Below are 22,432 nucleotides of genomic sequence, written 5' to 3'. Positions count from 1 at the left end.
CGATTATACATACATACATACATACATACATACATACATATTTAATCGTGTGTCTGCACGTGTTTACTTCATATTATTGTCTTACTAGCTTATTTTTTTCTGATTGGTTACATTGATTAATAACCCGCTACAAACGAACCTAATTGTTCTGGCATTTAAACTGCCGTATACATCATGGCAGTTCCTACTGTGCAGTCTGTAGATGTCACTCGAATCCAGCTATTGAAGTCTCTATTTAAGGCTTATGAACGCAGGTAATGTGTGACTAAACTAATGTTTGTTTTTCTGGAGATAGAGAGACAGAGAGAGAGAGACGTATGGCTATTTATAATAATAATAATAATAATAATAATAATAATAATAATAAATCAGAATTCATATACATCTAAAAGCGTTACCTATTTTGTATCTAAAGTTTAATGTACATCTTGAATAATTTATTATTATTCAAATTTATATTTGAAATAATGAAAAAAAGGGAAAAACCTCAACTGAATGCACAGCTACGCTTAAGTGTAGCCTGTTCTTCTTGTAGCAGCTAATTGCATATTTCTTGGTTCTCAAATCAGTGACGTTAGAACAAACTGGAACTGAACATGCAATTTTGCTCCAAATACGCCTCTTTATTATGAGTATTAAAGAGCAATTGCTCTCTACTATTTAAGCTGTAGTACTAGGTCTCTTGTATATTTAGTGACAATTAACAGTATAATATATACACACAATTTATGTAATAAGTTTTAAAACCCGAATACACACCTACCACTTTTAATTGCTCATTAAGTCGCTGGTGGCAATAGTCTCAATAAAATCGGCATACAATTTACAAGATACAGTCATGAACTACATAGCAGATATGACCAACTTTTGTCATCACGTATGTCTGTGTAATATAACAAATCCAATCATAATTAAATCAGTAGCAAATTAAAACAACAACAACAACAACAACAACAACAACAACAACAACAACAACAACAACAAAGAACATCATTCTGTTTAATTCTGGTATTGCAATTCGTTGATCTTTAATCAACAAAAAACATTGACACAAAACGTCATTATTACGCGTTATCTGAGTTCAATGTGTTCATTTGCTGCCCCCCCCACCCCACCCCCCCGCACACCCTTTGAAAAGCTAGGTCAAGTAATGACGCTCTTCATGCAGAGCGAGTAGAATTACTGTGGTAGGTGTTGACGTCATTTCAATTCAGCTTGACGCAGGGACTACTTAAATTGCTAAATGAAATAAAATCAAAACTTAAATTGTTGTTAGCATTGCTGTAACGGGCACTATAGGTTCTATACATGTTTCTATCCCTGCTGTTCCTCTTTGAAAGCCTGCCAAAGCAGAAAGGACATGGTCTGTTCCCAAATATTTTCCCTCTGCTCACACAATAGATTTTTTTTCATCCAGTGATGCCCCAAAACTTTTTTATTTTTTCCCCCACCCCCCCAGTGGTATCAGTGAATCACAAGGGCAAACAATAACCTACTGTCCTATATTTTCTCCCTGCAGATGACATTGTCCATTTGCTGGCCAGTTCTTCTGCCTCATCTGGGACTGGGACCCACGGTTGGAGAGTCCCAGTGGATTGTGTCAAGGCCAGCGACATGTGCAATGTGAACCCCCAGTGTAGCTCGCGCTATCGGATCCTGCGCCAATGTCTGGCTGGCAGGGATAGAAACACCATGCTGGCTAACAGGGAGTGCCAGGCCGCCTTAGAGGTGCTACAGGAGAGCCCTCTGTATGACTGCCGTTGCAAGCGGGGGATGAAAAAAGAGCTGCAGTGTTTACAGAATTACTGGAGCATTCACCTGGGCTTAACAGAAGGTAAGGGGGTGAGAGTCTGGTAGAACCATCGCCCAGGGGAGACCTTTGACAGAATATTGGCAGAAAACAAGAGCAAACAAATAATGCAGCGACCTCAGTGGGCAGACTCGTTTCCCCAATGGACAGGATAGGATTTTAATTATGTGGCCGGATATCATGTTTTTCTCTCTCTCTGCTTTTCCCTCTTAGAATTGGTTAACAGAATTGAGGTAATGAACTCAAATTAGATAATTCAACTGAGATTTGAGGCCAAAAATGTACCCTGAAAGAGGGTCAGTATAAACATTTTCCCCTCTTTTCTACAGGTATCAGGCATCTGTTGTTTCCAGATATGCTCATGGTCTTCATCGAGATCCCCAACCCTTAAGACCCCAATTTACAGAGACTTCTTATTAATTAGTCAGGTGATTGGGTAAACTCATGTCATTGGGAAATCATTTGCAACCAGCTCCTGAATACCATTTAGCCCCCAATGACCAAATGAACAAGTGATTGGACAAGCTCCAGTGATTAACAACCATCATGCATTGCCCCCCTTCACAAATTATTGACACCGGAGATGTTGGTCTGACATATTGGGTGATGTTATGGGAGCTTGTTTTGTGCATTGTCTTCCAGGTCCTGTTTTCTCTTGCCTCTTGACTCCATTTCGTACAGATTTAATCTGAGTTGTTTTTAGTCCTAATGTGAGAATGGGTTTTCAGTTCATCTAATCTTTCATTCTGCCTGGCCACTTGCAATGCAGACATCCACCCCTTCTATTCTGCTGTCTGGTGGAAGAGAGATCCCAAAATAGTCATGAATCTCAATACCTCCCGGTACAATTTTGGTTCTGTGTCAGAAAATAGCTTCAAATCACTGCTGTATGTCCAGAAAGGTTAACACTAAGATTTAACCAAAACATAAGATTGTAATTTCTGGAGAATTCTATGCATTCTCTTATGTTCGGCTTGATTCCATTAGTGGTGTTATTGGATATCAAGGCATCCCTACGCTTCCTTTATCAACCCTGTCTGCCATACCTTCCTAATGGTTTTGAAAGAGCTGTAATCATTAGCTTACAATATGGTCAGGCATTCATTATGAGTTTCGGACACCAATACAATGCCGTCTGATTCTTAACTGTCAGCACTGGCAGTTGTTGAAAACCACCACAAAAGCCAGTATTGATATAACTCATCAGAGAGAGCTTTTAAAGAAAACTGTTCTTCATTAGCTAGGCATTTCAATGAGGAATTGAGGTCAGCTGCAGCGTAATAAAGTGCTTGGGGAAAAAGGAAAACAAAAAAAAACGTTATTGCCCCAGTACAAACTGTCCTCAACATTTTCTACCTGCTACTGCATTCCAGCTGAGATTCAAAATTCTGTTAAACACTTGCAATCAATTACACTGACTACTTTCAGAAAAAAATCTTTTGCACAGTTAAAGCTGGAACAAAAATGCTTTGAAAAACACCTTGCTAGTACTGTATATCTGGACTTTATCCTTTGATGGAGATTAAGCACATATTTAAAGGAATAATGAATACTATAGGCCCATTTCTATAATCCCCCGTCTTACTTGACATGTATCCTGATAGGTGCTTTATTATTTCTTTTCAAATACTCTTTCTTTGTTCTGATTTCAAATTAGAATATTTGTGATGTTAAACATTCCAGCAGGAAACTGCTGCTGGGAAGAAGAATGAGGAGAAACCAATTAGAGCTGGACAAAACTCAAAAAGCCCCTTTGAGTATTTGAAATGGTACAACTCAGCGTTTCAGCTTTAAGGTCTTTTTGGGTCTTTCTTTTAAGATGATCTCCTTCCAAAATGCACTAAGCAAGCTTAATAAGGTTATTGCAGATACGATTTGCAAGGCGATACTCAGTTATCACTCTAGTAATAATACTAGAAGAAATGGTAGGACAACAGTGCAGACCATCGGTTTCCAACCCTGGTGCTGGACAGCCCCAAATCACTTGGTCATCATACATTGACAATTTTCAAAGACTGGGGACAAATCACAAAACAAATCACTACTTATTTTAAAGGGCATCTCTGTATTAATAAAAACATTGAAACCTGCTTAACTGATTAGTGTTATTATACTATAAATGTTTATACTTTATTTAGGGGCAACCCTTAAAATCAGCTGGATCCTCTCCAGGACCAGGGTTGGACCCCTCTGACTGATTAGTTCAGTAAAGTATTTGCAACAAGGAAGGAATGAGATTGGAAGTGCTGACTGAAATAGACTGGTCTTGTGAGTGTACTGGGTGCAATAACACAACTCCACAATGTTTTTTTTTTTTTTTTAATGCTGTGCTGACCCTTTGGAATAATGTCTCCAGAGTGGGAGCTGTCCTTTTTTGTGCAGTGCTGAAAGGGCAGTTCCTCTGAAATGGCTCCGCTTGCTCAGTGAACTCCACACACCACTTTCTCTCCGACACCTAGGGCATAACATTCATTGACACATGAGAAACAGAGTTCTACATTTTCTGCTGCATCTCAAACAGCAGCTTCTAAAGAAAAGTTAACCATTGATTCAGGATGAGACCTTAGACTTTCCACTTCTAAAAGTTATTGCATTTAATTTGATTCTGGGAGCAAAAAAAAGATATGTAACCAGTAATACATATATATTTGTGTGCTATCAGAGAGAGCTGATCATCATGAATGTTGCATATTTATAGCTGGTTTCACAGACCTTAGCAATATTCTAGGACTACTCTACTTAAAATAACATTGGCTAGCCCAAGACTAGTGCTGATGAGGGTCTAATGCAAATTAGGATTAGGTTCCTGGATTTTTTTCATTTCTTTTTAAGTTTTATATCAGTTGCGATTCCCTGAATCTTCTGCATACTGTATTGTTAAATGAACAGAAGTTAGAAGCATTTCCAGGAACCCTGTTTAAAAAAAAAAAAAATGTCAGCAATCATTTGAAAAAGTTGCTTCTCATTTTCAGTCACAGCTACATCACTTAAGTCTTAATTGTCCTACTGCTTTGGCATATTGTGCACCCAAGCAAGGTGGCTGGCACCATTGTGCAAGAGATAGATATGCAAAAACAGCATCTTTCTCCCTGCCATCTTCTCCCTGTCAAAATATTGCATAGTATCACTAACCTTGTTCCCAGAAGACTACTAGCAATGCTATGTATGCATCTTTATTTGTATCTATTTTAATTTCCTTGGGTTGATTGCCATTACTTCCTAGCATAAAGAACTGTAAAATATGCTTTCTGCTTATTATCTTAAATACCCTAGAGCTTGCACATGAAAACACAATCTATGTAGGTGTTTATCAATCTTGAATCGAATATGTACTTGTTAAGTTGATGACATAAGTGGTGTATGCAAATCCTAGTAATTTAATATTGATATTTCTGAAACATTTAATACCAAAATAGTGTTTAGACATTGCAGTTATTAGTACTACTGCTACTGTTAACATCAAGACGTTTGTCCCAGATGAGAGCCAATCTCTTTATTACAAACTTGACCCTTTCAAATTGAACTACAGCAGAGAGTCAGCATTTCCTCTGAGGAGTAATAAGGGATTGCTGACATAAGAAAATGCGGTTTACCAGAAACATGACCAAGAGGCACTTGGTGGCAGTTCTTTAAATGATAATAATTAAAGTTAATTGCTGGGAAAGGGATGTGCAGCAAAATGTAGCTTAAGGGCTGTCAGAAAAATTGCAAAGCGCAAGAACGCAAAATCTTTTGATAGCCAACACATTTCAAACACGGCCGGGCCCCTCTGATAATATGCTTCGTGAAAGGAGATTAGTATAGGTTTTTGTCAGCACTTTTAGAACGAAAACCCACAGCTTGTGACAAGATAAAAGTAATTCATTGTTGCCACCTTTAACACACCACCCTGTCCATTGATATTATGTTGCTTTCCTATGTTTAATTCCTCATTAATCTAAAGAGATTGGCGTATGATTTCAGAGCCATTCCAAATCTCCATAAATATTGAAAGACCTAAATGAAAAATAAATAAAAGCAATGATCTCTGCTTTTTGCCCGATAAATATCATACATTTGAATCCAACATGAAAAACAGCATTTGGTCGATGGGCAATTATCAAATCACTCAGATTCGCGTCGTAATCTCATAAGCCACAGATACAGAGCCTTATCCCTGTGGATAGCTGGATATTTGCAGCCGCTTAAAAAGCAATTCAAAACACCACTGGAAGCTTCAAATGTCGGGGAGAAACAAAAGTACTGATGAGCTTCCCCAGCAGGTAGACTGACATTGCACCACTGCACAGTTTGCCACGGCCAAGTGCCAAAAACAAACAAGTGCGGCCAATTCCAGACATGGGGATCTTAAGCAGAACAGGCAGCCCTTAGTATATCTATATACATCCGGGCAAGGATCAAGGAGCAAGCACCATCATGGGGCCAACGTAAAGGGAACAGAGCACCATCACGGGGCCAATGTAAAGGGAACAGATCGTGCACAAACACAGATTTCTATCGCCAAACTTTTTACAATGGTATCTCCTGCAGGGTGTCCAGTCAAACATCACTCCCTCCCTGTGACCAAATTGTTGGATCTGGATGCATCTGCTTTGCATGGTGTCCATTTGTCCTGTGGCTCTGTTCTTGGTATCAATCCTGTCTGAATACAGGACACATTTTGGGAAAATAACTGCTTCAACTTGCAATTTTGCAATTGTTATTTTTTAATATATATATATATATATATATATATATATATATATATATATATATATATATATAAACACAATAGATGTACAATTCAAGCTATCATATTTCTTGTCGAGCCACATTTTCTGCCAAAGAAAGGCACAACTATCTGGCAGGAAAAAGAATTAAAGACGTTGATATTCCAGTGCTTAGGCCTATATACTTGCTACGTATACCATTATAATACATAAATCGAGCATTTCACATGCAGTGGTTGTGGGGGGGTGGGGTAGGGTAAGGGGCAGGAGAGAAGGTTGAGCCCTACTATGATATGAATCTAGCCACAGAGGAGTCAATTAGCATCTAGATCTGCAGGGCAATCCCAGAATGCTATGAGAGAGAGAGAGAGAGAGAGAGAGAGAGAGAGAGAGAGAGAGAGAGAGAGAGAGAGAGAGAGAGAGAGAGAGAGAGAGAGAGAGAGAGAGAGAGAGAGAGAGTCTTGCATTTTAATGAACAGAATTGACTAATGGGTTTCTTGAGGTGCTGTGGTCCATATATGTTACCTCTTAAACTCACCACTTCCCTTTCATAACATATTCTAAGGGTTGAAATGGTGGGGGTTGGGGGACTAAAGTTGGACTACTTTAACATTTTCCATTTCATGAGCAAAGCAGTTGAATGATAGTTGGAAGATAAATCCTTTTCTGTTGCCAGGGCCGTGTTAAATTATGTCAAGCGCTTGGTTTACTTTGACAATCACTGCCAAAGAAACATGTCTCTCATTCTGTATCCTAAGCTCTGGCCTATATTTGTACATGTTTCCTGATGGGGATGTGAAGAACAATTGCTAGCACATTTGATTCCATATTGTCCGAGTTAATTAAATATTTTAAAAATATACATGTTGCAGAGCATAATCTGTCACAGCCTTATTTATTTATTATTCTGAATATTTGAATGCTGAGAAATCAAAGCTTATCTCGAGAAGAATGTGTGGAAGAGATCAGAATGCAACCCTTTGGGATAACTTGTAACATATATCTTATTATACCGCAAAAGCAGAAGCACACAAACAAATATATATATATATATATATACACTCACCTAAAGGATTATTAGGAACACCATACTAATACTGTGTTTGACCCCCTTTCGCCTTCAGAACTGCCTTAATTCTACGTGGCATTGATTCAACAAGGTGCTGAAAGCATTCTTTAGAAATGTTGGCCCATATTGATAGGATAGCATCTTGCAGTTGATGGAGATTTGTGGGATGCACATCCAGGGCACGAAGCTCCCGTTCCACCACATCCCAAAGATGCTCTATTGGGTTGAGATCTGGTGACTGTGGGGGCCAGTTTAGTACAGTGAACTCATTGTCATGTTCAAGAAACCAATTTGAAATGATTCGACCTTTGTGACATGGTGCCTTATCCTGCTGGAAGTAGCCATCAGAGGATGGGTACATGGTGGTCATAAAGGGATGGACATGGTCAGAAACAATGCTCAGGTAGGCCGTGGCATTTAAACGATGCCCAATTGGCACTAAGGGGCCTAAAGTGTGCCAAGAAAACATCCCCCACACCATTACACCACCACCACCAGCCTGCACAGTGGTAACAAGGCATGATGGATCCATGTTCTCATTCTGTTTACGCCAAATTCTGACTCTACCATCTGAATGTCTCAACAAGAGACTCATCAGACCAGGCAACATTTTTCCAGTCTTAAACTGTCCAATTTTGGTGAGCTTGTGCAAATTGTAGCCTCTTTTTCCTATTTGTAGTGGAGATGAGTGGTACCCGGTGGGGTCTTCTGCTGTTGTAGCCCATCCGCCTCAAGGTTGTACGTGTTGTGGCTTCACAAATGCTTTGCTGCAAACCTCGGTTGTAACGAGTGGTTATTTCAGTCAAAGTTGCTCTTCTATCAGCTTGAATCAGTCGGCCCATTCTCCTCTGACCTGTAGCATCAACAAGGCATTTTCGCCCACAGGACTGCCGCATACTGGATGTTTTTCCCTTTTCACACCATTCTTTGTAAACCCTAGAAATGGTTGTGCGTGAAAATCCCAGTTACTGAGCAGATTGTGAAATACTCAGACCGGCCCGTCTGGCACCAACAACCATGCCACTCTCAAAATTGCTTAAATCACCTTTCTTTCCCATTCAGACATTCAGTTTGGAGTTCAGGAGATTGTCTTGACCAGGACCACACCCCTAAATGCATTGAAGCAACTGCCATGTGATTGGTTGGTTAGATAATTGCATTAATGAGAAATTGAACAGGTGTTCCTAATAATCCTTTAGGGGAGTGTATATATATATATATATATATATATATATATATATATATATATATATATATATATATATATAATGTTTGTACTATGTTGAAATTCATAAAAGTTGAATTTGACACATTGTACTTTTAGGGTTTGTTTGTATATAGTTGCCTGTAGGTTGATACAAAAATTACAGAAACAATTAACGCTATTAAAACAAATGTATAGGGAGATATTCTTAGGATTTTTCTAGGCTGTGCACATGTTAACATATCTAAAAGGCCTAATGGATTTGCCCGAAATTGTTCCCATTTAGACAGATTATTTGAAGCTGCCACATATGTGAGGGAAAGGTCCAAGACATTGTGAATAGCTATCATGGGGAGTGAAACCAGTTAAGGGAATGGGTTGTTTATATTGAAAGTTAACCAACACTCTCATCTCGTACAGCGGCATCAAAATGTCGAGAAGAAAAAAAAGCATGTTGCTGTCAAATTACAAGCTAATATTCAGATTGTTCTTATTTCAACTGAGATAAGCTGAATTTGCAATATGTTTAATTGTCCGTGCACAATAAAGTGGTGTTTTTCAGCTGTTGTGCAGTGGATCACTTAAAAAAAAAAATATATATAATGAAATCAACACTTCTCATTTATTATCATTAAACAAGTTCCTGCCAGGGATCACGTGGCTTTGAGTCAAGACAAGTGAGTCAAGACAAGTTCAAGTTTCTCGCTGAAAGAGAAGTTTCATGATTCAGGTTTATAAATGGGGAGAGAGTGCCAGCGGGTGGGCAGAAAGAGTTGGTAAAATTACATCCTAAGGTTAAGTAGGTGAGCGTTGAGCTTTAAAGGTTGGCAAACGGTTCTTTACAGATCAAAGGCAATTTGGTTTAGTAGTTATTAGTTGGTTTATGGGTAAGCAACTACCAAACCAAACTTCTGACAAAGGTGCTCTTTGTTGTTAAAACACACATTAAGGAGAGTCAAAGCAGATTTATTGGTTTAGTTTTCCTCTGTTTGATCATTTAAAATCTATTTGATTATTGTATTGTTTTTTTTTTTATGAATAGCCTCCGACTAATAGATATGATCTCTCAATTAACCCTAATGAAGCCAGACAGCAACTGACCCACATTCCAAGAAAATGTCTCGTCAAGCCATTTCCAGGTTTCAAAACCTTAACAATAAGTTGGTGAAGTGAATAAACTGGACTAAAACCAGGAAAATGGTATCTGCAGTCCACCAGCAGCTATTGCCATGCAGTTATTATTGCTTCCGAAATCTTTTTGTCAGAGCAGTGCGCACACAGGCAGTAAACAAGCTCACAGTTCTTATAAAGGGAGCAAACAAACCAACCAACCAACAAACAAAAGAACAGGTGCTTGCAAGTGAATGAAATGTTTGCTTGGCACATCGTCCCTGTGATAAGCATGCAGGTTCACTCCATTTACCTAAAATAATCACCCACTCTTGTCACCCATGGTGGGCAATTGGTGGTGGTGCATTTGACGTCCTCTCCAAAACATAATAGTTACCATAATGTGCATTTCTCCCTGTCTTAGAGGACATACCGTTGATGCGCCTCAGAGCTGTCTGGGTGCCTCTTGTGAAGGCACTTACTTCCAAGACTCTGATAACTTAAGATGACAGCACACTCTCACTATGCCCCTCTAAGGCCCTGTGTAAGCACACATTGCAAACGCAACTGAATGTCTCCTTAATTAAGGCAATAAGCCTGCTGCCCTCAGGCAAATCATTTCCCAAAACTGCCAGGAAGAGATTTATTAAATTAATGTGTAATAGCCGGAGAGCTGTTTAATAACGTATTTGTAATAAGGAAACTGCAATCAATGCTTGTATAGGATTTCCCTTAAGCAGGCTAGCATAAAGGAGGAATGGGCATTTCCCTCTTAATCTACAGTTTACATGCGGCATTATTTTATCTCACGCTGCACATTAAATCTAATACTTGCTCTAATCTCAGTTATAATGCTTGAGGCAGCTGAAACAAATACACACATATTGCAAGTGGAAGAATTATTTAATGGAGGGGGACAAATGATGAAAAAACATGTAGAAGTAGGTTTTAATGGACTGATTTCATTAACCACCAGGTCCTTTTCCGAAATGTCCGAGCAATATGCTACTTCAGATTCAAAGGAAGAGTATTTTGAAGAATGACTTTGATTAGTCATCATAATGCAATATGACTTTTTATTTAACCACCAAAGAAACATTTGTGTGGGGGAACTCACAGCAAAATATATTGTACATAAATAGAGCACATACACTCACCTAAAGGATTATTAGGAACACCATACTAATACTGTGTTTGACCCCCTTTCGCCTTCAGAACTGCCTTAATTCTATGTGGCATTGATTCAACAAGGTGCTGAAAGCATTCTTTAGAAATGTTGGCCCATATTGATAGGATAGCATCTTGCAGTTGATGGAGATTTGTGGGATGCACATCCAGGGCACGAAGCTCCCGTTCCACCACATCCCAAAGATGCTCTATTGGGTTGAGATCTGGTGACTGTGGGGGCCAGTTTAGTACAGTGAACTCATTGTCATGTTCAAGAAACCAATTTGAAATGATTCGACCTTTGTGACATGGTGCCTTATCCTGCTGGAAGTAGCCATCAGAGGATGGGTACATGGTGGTCATGAAGGGATGGACATGGTCAGAAACAATGCTCAGGTAGGCCGTGGCATTTAAACGATGCCCAATTGGCACTAAGGGGCCTAAAGTGTGCCAAGAAAACATCCCCCACACTATTACACCACCACCACCAGCCTGCACAGTGGTAACAAGGCATGATGGATCCATGTTCTCATTCTGTTTACGCCAAATTCTGACTCTACCATCTGAATGTCTCAAGAGAAATCGAGACTCATCAGACCAGGCAACATTTTTCCAGTCTTCAACTGTCCAATTTTGGTGAGCTTGTGCAAATTGTAGCCTCTTTTTCCTATTTGTAGTGGAGATGAGTGGTACCTGGTGGGGTCTTCTGCTGTTGTAGCCCATCCGCCTCAAGGTTGTACGTGTTGTGGCTTCACAAATGCTTTGCTGCATACCTCGGTTGTAACGAGTGGTTATTTCAGTCAAAGTTGCTCTTCTATCAGCTTGAATCAGTCGGCCCATTCTCCTCTGACCTCTAGCATCAACAAGGCATTTTCGCCCACAGGACTGCCGCATACTGGATGTTTTTCCCTTTTCACACCATTCTTTGTAAACCCTAGAAATGGTTGTGCGTGAAAATCCCAGTAACTGAACAGATTGTGAAATACTCAGACCGGCCCGTCTGGCACCAACAACCATGCCACTCTCAAAATTGCTTAAATCACCTTTCTTTCCCATTCAGACATTCAGTTTGGAGTTCAGGAGATTGTCTTGACCAGGACCACTCCCCTAAATGCATTGAAGCAACTGCCATGTGATTGGTTGATTAGATAATTGCATTAATGAGAAATTGAACAGGTGTTCCTAATAATCCTTTAGGTGAGTGTATATTATTATTTTTATTTTTATTATTATTTATTTCTTAGCAGACGCCCACATCCAGGTAGGTAGAGAACAAGGACACCCCCCCAATAAAATAAAATAAACTTAAAACTCGAACAAGATACAAACCTATGTGGTTTTAATAATAATATAATCTTGATTTCTGTGAGATGTTTTACAATATAAATTATGGTGTCTATTCTTCAGTTTTTTTTCTTAATAGATCATACAATTTTTAACTAACTTTGAAGGTCTTTAACAATCAGATAAAGGGCCAGCTGAATCAGAGCTTTGTGTCCCCGAATAGCATGGGTAAGAGTTTGGGCTACTTCTAGAAAGACAGAACAGAGTACCAGTTGGGTTGAAATTAAATTACAAGACCTATTGTAATTTGTCAAGCGCTGAAAGGCCGATTAATGATACCACAATTCACTTTCTCTCTCTCTCCCTCCTGAAGAATAATTCCTGGATTCCAATTAGCCTTGAATAGGAAAGTGAGAAGAGCAATTGCAATTTTAATTAAATTGATATCTCTTTAAAAACAGAGAGTGGAGTTAATTTTTTCAAATAAAATCCATGTGCTGTGATGACTATGTGTCCTTATAGCAATACTTATTAAATTCACATTTACATCAAACAGACTGCAATAGAGTAAAATGTCAGTTTTACGTCAATTACCTGTGGACACGAGCAGGGGTGGCTATCTTTGCATGTTATCCAGTGCTAGTCAGTCCGAGAGAGGTGGGCAATAGAGATTAAGTTGCCCAGTGGAGCTAAGAGCTTACCTTTTATTTCCAAAGCATTTCTTTGCAGCAGTGATACGTTAATGGCTGTTTTGTGCAGGAAACTATACAGACATTTATAAAATTGAAGCACTGAAGAAATTAGACCCCACAAGAGGTACAGACATAAAAGCATCTGACTGTGACACAAATTGCAGAAACGGGATCTTGGTGACAGTTATTAAATATATCCTTATAGAAGTAACTGGTAGATTCAAGCTTCTCTCTTAAAATGAAATTTGTTTAAATTGTATATATTTTTTCTATGTGCATTGGTATTATTTTTTGCGACTATATAATCTGATCAGCAGTGTGTACAACCATAACACAGGGATAATGATCTGAGTCAGAATGGTAATTTTAAAAGAAACATATTTCAGAAGTTTAATCTACTTATACCTATGTACATTTACTCAAAGTACAGTAACAATAGCCCGCATCTGGGATAATCTCTTACTGTATACAAGCTCCTGTAGCTCATAAGCAGTAAAAAGGATCAGCCTGCTCTAAATTATAATTAGTTCTCTGCTGTTTTGTTAATTGCCCAACTAACTCTCCATTTCAGAACAATCACAGCTACACAAAAGACTTTTCACAGCCAATACAAGGCAATAACATGGGAAATAAAACAGGCTTCACAGTAGGCCTTCAGATTGATGTGCAGCATCAATTTCCTTCCCCTATACTACCCCCTATACAAGTACTTTGTGATATAACCTGGACTATCCAGTTTTGCTACTGTGCGTATGGTATAAATAATCAGCCCTTCTCTGAAAGTGTCTACAAACTCACAAGACCAACTAAACTGAACATTGAGGTGTTGGTGTTGATGTCCTGTCCATATTAATCTCTGTCAAAGCAGCGCTCTGTAGGTTTAGCAGTGTTTGATCCCAAATGAAGACTCTCATGGTTCTGTCTAGCTTCTTACACCCATCACCCTTATCAATGCACGATTCTCACAGTCTGTGGTAAGTCACACTTTCCCTGTTTTCTTCTCCTCTTTTCTGTACTGAGTTTTAATCTAGTTGGCAGAACCCCCCCTGCTGCTCCTCTATACTGAAGGAGACATACATTATTGATGTTCTCCTCATTGCAGGAGTTATACTTTTTGCCATAGGTATTTGTTTTAAACCCCTCAACGAACCAGCAAATTGATCCGAACGTTTCAAAGCTCTGTTCCAAATGCATCACATTGAGAACACAAGTGCTTCTGACAAGCGCACCAGGCTCCACTACAGCTTCCGTTGTGGATATGTACACTCTGTGCTGTGCTGGAACAGAAGCAAACACTCAGGGTTTACACCTAAGTTGGTTATTATTCACAAACCCAATAGATCCTGTGAAAAGGTTGTGATGCACATACAAATAAATGATTAACAGCGTTCTGCTCAAGTTATTTTTCTTCACTACATGGGCACAAAATAAATATATACTAACACACACACAGAAAACAAAGCCTTGAATAATTGATCTCCCATCGTGGCTCTTCCTTATACCAAATGCAGATGCTGTTTCCACGAATGCAATAAGCTCAAACATTCAGAAAGATTTAAAGGCAATTAGGTCATGACCATAGCAGTTCAGGAGTTTGCCCCTCTTAAATGACTGCACAGCATGTTGACTTCTCTTTGGATGCCCCATTTGAGTGTTTAATCGGATTGTGTCAGTGGGGTTCTGAGAAACGGCCCCATGTTTAGCAAGTGTCTGTTCAAAGGTTTTAAACTGAGGAATTCTAGATATCTAGATATCCCTTCTCGTTATCCCCATTTGTTAATTGCAGGAGGGCTGTGTTATCTAGGCTCCTGTCTGTCACTGTAATTTGCTTCATCCCCACCCCTGCCTGTAATTGAGAACATAAGGCCACAAGAAAGGTTACAAAGGAAAGAAGGCTTCTTATGATGGCATGCTCATAACTAATTGATTCAAGGATTTCATCTAGTTGATCTAGTTGTTTCTTGTCGAATCCTAGGGGAGTCTGTTTCGCCAACATGGCCGAGCAGCTTGTTGCACACTCCCACCCCCGTCTGTGTAGAGAATATGTTCCTGTTTTCAGTTTTAAAAGCACTTGCTCTTTGCCCTAGTAATTGTCTCAGTGTTAATTCAGCATGAATATTTCTGTGTAGTAAAAGCCTTCAAGGCCACAAATCATCGGTCTTCTTCTTGATACCAATGGTAGGGAAGCAGAGTTTCTCCTTATGACATGACAACCACAGTTATACAGAGTATTCAATATGGGATCTGATCAGTGTAATGGGGCTCATTGTGTATATGAGCTGGCTATGGTGTTTAAACCTCCCATATTGGGAGGTCTTTTGTCGTAGTGTATTTCTCTCTCTACATGGAAGCTGTAGGTATTCAGGGTAATGTAAGTACATTGATGTATAGGAAACAGAGGGTGTCGATAAGAGGAGTTACTTCTAACTGGAGTGAGGTTGTTAGTGGAGTTCCACAGGGATCAGTATTTGGTGCATTTTCTAATCTATATTTAATGATCTGGACTCTGGGATAGTTAGCAAACTTGTCAAATTTTCAGATGATACTAAAATAGGTGGCTCAGCAGATACAATCTCGGCAGCTCAGGTTATTCAAAGGGACTAATATTCAGTTGTGGGCCGACACCTGGCAGATGAAATTCAATGTGGACAAGTGGAAGGTATAACATGCAAGTAACAAAAATGTCCACTATAATTACACTATGGGACGACGAAGTACAGGTCAGAGGTCTTGTGAAATTCAAATCTTTCCGGTTTCCATATTTCAGTGGCAAAAGAAACAATACAAAAAAAAAAAAAAAAAAAGTGGTGCTGCCAGAATAAAAAAAATCTGTACTTTTCTGTCCCATCAGAGGGTAAAGGCGTTTTCTTAAAATAAAGGTGATCAGTTGTTGGCTTTGTAGTAATAGTAGAGCTGACAGACTATAAACTAGGCTATAAGACTGCTTTCAAACTTGTATCCCCCTTTTCTCAAACTGAGCAGGCAATAGACAATATTTCCACTGGGTTTTGGGTGGGATTGTATAGCCAAGTAGGCCATATTCTTGGGATACTTTCAAGCTGCAGAAATATTTGCACCATTGATTTAAGAAACATATTCCCATCATCTCTTTAACTTGATTATGCCTGAGAATGGAAAATAAGTATTAATAAATACATTAGGCACTGCTAAGAGCATTATGCTTTGCTTTAGTTTTCTCCTTTAATGCTGACCTGTTGGTTCAGGGTCAAAAAGCAGCTGAGAAACAAGAGTATTTTAAATTAAGTTATATTGGTCTTAGGCTTCTTCTCCTGCTGTGTCTCGCTCTGCTCAGCTGGCACTGCTTGTTTTGTTTATTAGGTGATTATATTCTGAGTGAGAAGCAGCAAGTAAAGCAGAGATTAAGAGCTAAAGATATGAGGACAGAGATACTGGTGATGGTCAACAACATCTGTGCTATCACTATCTTTTACTACTGAACAGAAACAGCTGTAGAAAAGGCTGGTACTTACCTCTGTGTGTTCAAGGTTCCCATTGGGGGCGGTATATCTTTTATTAAAAAAAATGAAAAAGGAAAGTGAGAAACATCTGTTACTTCATAATCAAATTTGTTTCTATTACACTTATTTAGCCTGCAAATGTGGACTGAAAACTGAAGTTGTTTTACACACATTACAAACATCCTAAGTATTTATATACACACATATACATATAGTTCTAGTTTAAGGTATTTACCCCTTGAAAACTGAATCAGCATTCAATTCAACAAACTATGTACATTTATCATGGATGCACAAGGTAACAGCAATATTAAACCAAAGTAACTGGACAATATTAATTCAATTGAAAAATGTGAACACTTTCAACTACAAATGCACTGGGAAAAGAAACTGGGCATCCCCTTCAATGTTGGATAATAGTTTGGCTCGAAATCAATAGAGTGTATTTGGGAATTGTTCTGGGAGTCCAATCTGCTAGGTGCTGACAGCCTTAAGGGCATGAAGTCTGCAAATTACTTGATGGTGGCACTTAAAGTGTTGTTCCATTCCTCCATCAATTTAGTCTGCACTCCTGTTTTCGAGAAAACAGTTAGGCTGTGCTTCTGTGCACCTTTACTACTGCCCATAGATAACTAGCTGGTGGGGGGGTGGTTAGGGGGTTGGAGGCAAAATATTTTCTGCTAGCATTATTTTATATGATACGGAACATTAATTGTACGGAAAAGAATTGTGTCTGGAAAAGTATAAGTGACCGACTTGAAGAAGAGAATGTCCGAATGCATACGTTTTATAACCTGTTTGCTTGGGCCCAAACAAACATTCAAACAGTATGGTTTAAGCCTATTCATTATTACCAGCTGCCTCATCCAACCTAGTGGTGTTTCTGTCAGCTCTACAAAACAGAAGATGTGTTTTATAGTTTCTTAAGGAAGTGCGTTTTGCATATATCTCAGTAAGGTGTTGGGCACCACGAGCCACCAGAACAGGGATGGAACACCATTCTTCCAAAAGATATTCCCTCATTTGGTGTTTTGAAGATGGTGGTGGAGAGCGCTGTCTAACATGTCGGTCCAAAATCTCCCATAGGTGTTCAAATAGGTTGAGATCTGGTGACTGCGAAAGCCATAGCATATGATTCACATCATTTTCATACTCATCAAACCATTCAGTGAGCCCTCGTGCCCTGTGGATGGGGGCTTTGTCATCCTGGAAGAGACCACTTCCATCAGGATAGAAATGTGTCACCACAGGATAAAGGTGATCACTCAGAATAACTTTGTATGATTTGCAGTGACCCTTCCCTCTAAGGGGATAAGTGGACCCAAACCATGCCACTCGGGGGCCGAGATTGCTGCCTGGGCTGCTGCATGGGAGCCAAGGTCGAGAGACATCGAGCTCCTGAAGGCTGCCTGCGAGGCTGGGCCGAGAGTGTAACCAGGCAGACCCTTGCTCGCTGCAGGGACTGTTCCTTCTCCTGGGGGAGTGCGCATCAGCATCTTCTCCATGGAGGGGCCAAAAGTACAGCCCAGCGACATGGGCACATCTATGAGGTGGGTCCTGTTCGTGACAGACACTTGTCTTGCCTGTGACAGCCAGAGCTGGTGGCAAGCCGCCACAATAGCTGCCAAGGAGCGTCCAGTTGCCCTTGCGCTGTGATGCATCACATTAACCAGCAGGTCGGCCGCCACCACTATCTTCCTGATAGGGAGCGGGGCCTGTGATGCAGTGGCTGGGTCCGGGGCCTCAGCCAATTGGGCCAGGTAAAGGGCCAGCAGGCTTTCAGTGTTACGCAGGCCAGCTGCTTGGGCTCCAGCCTCGTAGGCCCTCCGGAGCAGGGTCTCCGTCACGCGACATTGCCTGCCAGGACAGGCCAAGTCACGTGACTCCATGGACAGTGGGGTTAAGGAGACCAGTGCAGTGAAGGTGGAGTTCACTCGGGGGAAGTCTGGATCACTGCTCAAAACTCCTGGTCCTGGTTTACAGGAACACGACTATTATTTTTAAAGGCTCTTCTTGTGAACGAAACTGAAACCGAAAGCGCAGCCGGACCTCCGGTGCGCGGACGGGACAGAATCGGGATTAGCTATCAATAATAACTAAACACACACAAGACACAGACGATGTATAGTGAAAACGGTGGTGAACAACACTATGAAGTGAGCCAGCCAGCCGAAATACGCAGTTTGAATGTTTGTTACAAACACAGACACAGAGAGCTTATGTTCTCGAGTCCAGCGCAATGGCAAAAGAGGACGAACCTGCGCTGTCACGTGTTATAGAACAGATAGTGGGAGGGACTTGTTCTGAGTGATGTGTGCAGGGGTCAATGGCAGCTTTGATAAAGTGACATTTAGATCGGGTTCCTACGGAAGTACGCAGAACCCCCCCCCCCCCCCTTGGACAGTGCTTCCGACTTGAAAGATAACACGGTGAATTACATTTTCTCTTTCACATTGCATACCACAAAGTATTTTTTACTGTAATTACAGATACAGCATAAATTTTGTGTTTTTCACATTCAACCAAAAGAGAAATTTCTTATACCTGATGCTTCTAATCATATAATAGTTAATCAGAAGTTAATAATAATACATGCCACAGTCACAATACGAGCACTCCAGTTAGTCATTTTCACAGTAAATACAGTTTAGACCCACTGCCAATCTTGCATCAGTTATAAACATAAATATTAAACTGAATAAATCAGTTTAAAAATGTATGCAATGGTTTATTGTTGTTTGTATCAGTTATAATTTGTTTGTGTACTATTTATAGTGCATTGGGACAATGTTTTCTAGAGTTCATTTCAGAGTGCTTGGATGATAGATTTAGAAATGAAAGCAGTTTATGTAAATTTGCAAAATCTGCATTTGTTGGAGGGGGGTGGGTTTGCTGTAACACAGAAGCCAAATAAAATATCTTGAGCTGTAAACAAACTTAGAACATATAGGGGGGCAACTAGAACAGTAGAGTAGGTTGGTTAGAAAGGGCAGATCTTGAACATGTAATTTACAGAGACCGCAGGAGAGAAGAGAGAGATGGGGGAAGGAGAGGGAGGAGTTGAGATTAACAGTAAGCTACTTGGCAGAGATGGAGGAAGAGAGTGTTACAAAAATTCATTTTGTTTGAACTTCCACACCCTTGAGCATCACTGCTACCCATCAATGAACATCATACACCAATAATCAACATGGTTGGCTGGACCAGACAATGGTGTGAATGATGTTTTTCACCACATATTCTGTGTGTGAGTGTGTGTGTATATTTGTAAAGTATCTCAGCCCAAAACAAACAGCAAGATTATACTGTGTTTATGTTCCTTCCATTTTGTGCTTGGTGTTTTGTCACTTACAAAATCTGTATACAGTGTGGGAAAAAAAGTATTTGATCCCCTGCTGATTTTGTATGTTTGCCCACTGACAAATAAATGATCAGTCTATAATTTTAATGGTAGGTGTATTTTAACAGTGAGAGAAAAACGCATTTAAAAAAAGTTATAAATTGATTTGCATGTTAATGAGTGAAATAAGTATTTGATCCCCTATCAATCAGCAAGATTTCTGGCTCCCAGGTGTCTTTTATACAGGTAACGAGCTGAGATTAGGAGCACTCTCTTAAAGGGAGTGCTCCTAATCTCAGCTCGTTACCTGTATAAAAGACACCTGTCCACAGAAGTAATCAATCAATCAGATTCCAAACTCTCCAGCAAAGAGCTGTCCAAGGATGTCAGGGACAAGATTGTAGACCTACACAGGCTGGAATGGGCTACAAGACCATCGCCAAGCAGCTTGGTGAGAAGGTGACAACAGTTGGTGCGATTATTCGCAAATGGAAGAAACACAAAATAACTGTCAGTCTCCCTTGGTCTGGGGCTCCATGCAAGATCTCACCTCATGGAGTTTCAATGATCACGAGAACGGTGAGGAATCAGCCCAGAACTACACGGGAGGATCTTATTAATGATCTCAAGGCAGCTGGGACCATAGTCACCAAGAAAACAATTGGTAACACAATACGCCATGAAGGACTGAAATCCTGCAGCGCCCGCAAGGTCCCCCTGCTCAAGAAAGCACATGTACAGGCCCGTCTGAAGTTTGCCAATGAACATCTGAATGATTCAGAGGAGAACTGGGTGAAAGTGTTGTGGTCAGATGACACCAAAATCGAGCTCAACTCGCCGTGTTTGGAGAAGGAGGAATGCTGCCTATGACCCCAAGAACACCATCCCCACCATCAAAAATGGAGGTGGAAACATTATGCTTTGGGGGTGTTTTTCTGCTAAGGGGACAGGACAACTGCACCGCATCAAAGGGACGATGGACGGACCATGTACCGTCAAAACCTCCTTCCCTCAGCCAGGGCATTGAAAATGGGTTGTGGATGGGTATTCCAGCATGACAATGACCCAAAACACACAGCCAAGGCAACAAAGGAGTGGCTCAAGAAGAAGCACATTAAGGTCCTGGAGTGGCCTAGCCAGTCTCCAGACCTTAATCCCATAGAAAATCTGTGGAGGGAGCTGAAGGTTAGAGTTGCCAAACGTCAGCCTCGAAACCTTAATGACTTGGAGAGGATCTGCAAAGAGGAGTGGGACAAAATCCCTCCTGAGATGTGTGCAAACCTGGTGGCCAACTACAAGAAACGTCTGACCTCTGTGATTGCCAACAAGGGTTTTGCCACCAAAGTACTAAGTCGAAAGGGTCAAATACTTATTTCCCTCATTAACATGAAAATCAATTTATAACTTTTTTGAAATGCGTTTTTCTGGATTTTTTTGTTGTTATTCTGTCTCTCACTGTTAAAATACACCTACCATTAAAATTATAGACTGATAATTTCTTTGTCAGTGGGCAAATGTACAAAAACAGCAGGGGATCAAATACTTTTTTCCCTCACTGTAGGCTGATAGTCAGTTAATACTGCAATGCAATATAAAAGATGCCATATATATATATATATATATATATATATACAGACGGGTGACAAATTAAATTAAAAACTAAATAAATGAGTGGAGGAACATAAGAAATGCAGATGCCTCCAAACAGGTGTATTGCATGATGCAATTAAGCAATTAACATCCTATCATTCTCTGTGGCATGTATATTAATGCTGAGCAGGCCCTGCAGACCTCGATTTTGGATCAAGATGGCAAGAGGGAAGGATCTAAATGACTTTGAAAGAGGGGTCATTAGTCACAAAGACTCTCAACTGGCTAGTGTTCATGACAAGTGGGCGAGTGTATGTGTGGTGACACCAAGAGAATGGTACAGGCCTGACTGTTTGACCCCTATAGTGAGGGGGTCCGGAGGCACTGTTATGCTGTGGTGGGCATTTTCCTGGCAAGGTTTGGGACAACTTATCCTCTTAGAGGGAATGGTCACTGCAAATCATTACCAAGTTATTCTGAGTGATCACCTTTATCCTATGGTGAAACATTTCTATCCTGATGGGAATGGTCTCTTCCAGGATGACAATGCCCCCATCCACAGGGCACGAGGGCTCACTGAATGGTGTGATGAGTATGAAAATGATGTGAATCATATGCTATGGCCTTCGCAGTCACCAGATCTCAACCCAATTGAACACCTATGGGAGATTTTGGACCGACGTGTTAGACAGCGCTCTCCACCACCATCATCAAAACACCAAATGAGGGAATATCTTTTGGAAGAATGGGGCTCGTGGTGCCCAACACCTCACTGAGACACTTTATATTGTTTTTTCCTTTAATTTGTCACCCGTCTGTATATAGGTTGTATGTGTGTTTAAACAATGTATAAAGAAAATGTTTTTTTTCTGGCAATGCATTAAGATCCATCCATTCATTTTCAAAACTACTTATCCTGGTGAGGGTCACAGGGAAGCCAGAGCTGATCCCAGCAGGCATAGGCCACAAGGCAGGAAT

At 40.2% G+C, this 22,432-nt stretch overlaps 1 protein-coding gene across 1 annotated transcript in view; it reads left to right on the top strand.

The window, feature by feature from the left end:
* The window catches only part of gfra2b (GDNF family receptor alpha 2b), a 109,024-nt gene that overhangs the window by 1,355 nt on the left and 85,237 nt on the right, over positions 1–22,432 (top strand). The window contains exon 2 of the mRNA XM_066714482.1: positions 1,520–1,834. Coding sequence (XP_066570579.1) covers positions 1,520–1,834 — 315 coding nt within the window. The remainder of the gene's footprint in view (positions 1–1,519; positions 1,835–22,432) is intronic.

This window comes from Amia ocellicauda, chromosome 9, assembly GCF_036373705.1.
Source record: "Amia ocellicauda isolate fAmiCal2 chromosome 9, fAmiCal2.hap1, whole genome shotgun sequence".
Taxonomy (NCBI): domain Eukaryota; kingdom Metazoa; phylum Chordata; class Actinopteri; order Amiiformes; family Amiidae; genus Amia; species Amia ocellicauda.
This window is presented reverse-complemented; position numbering and strand designations above follow the sequence as displayed.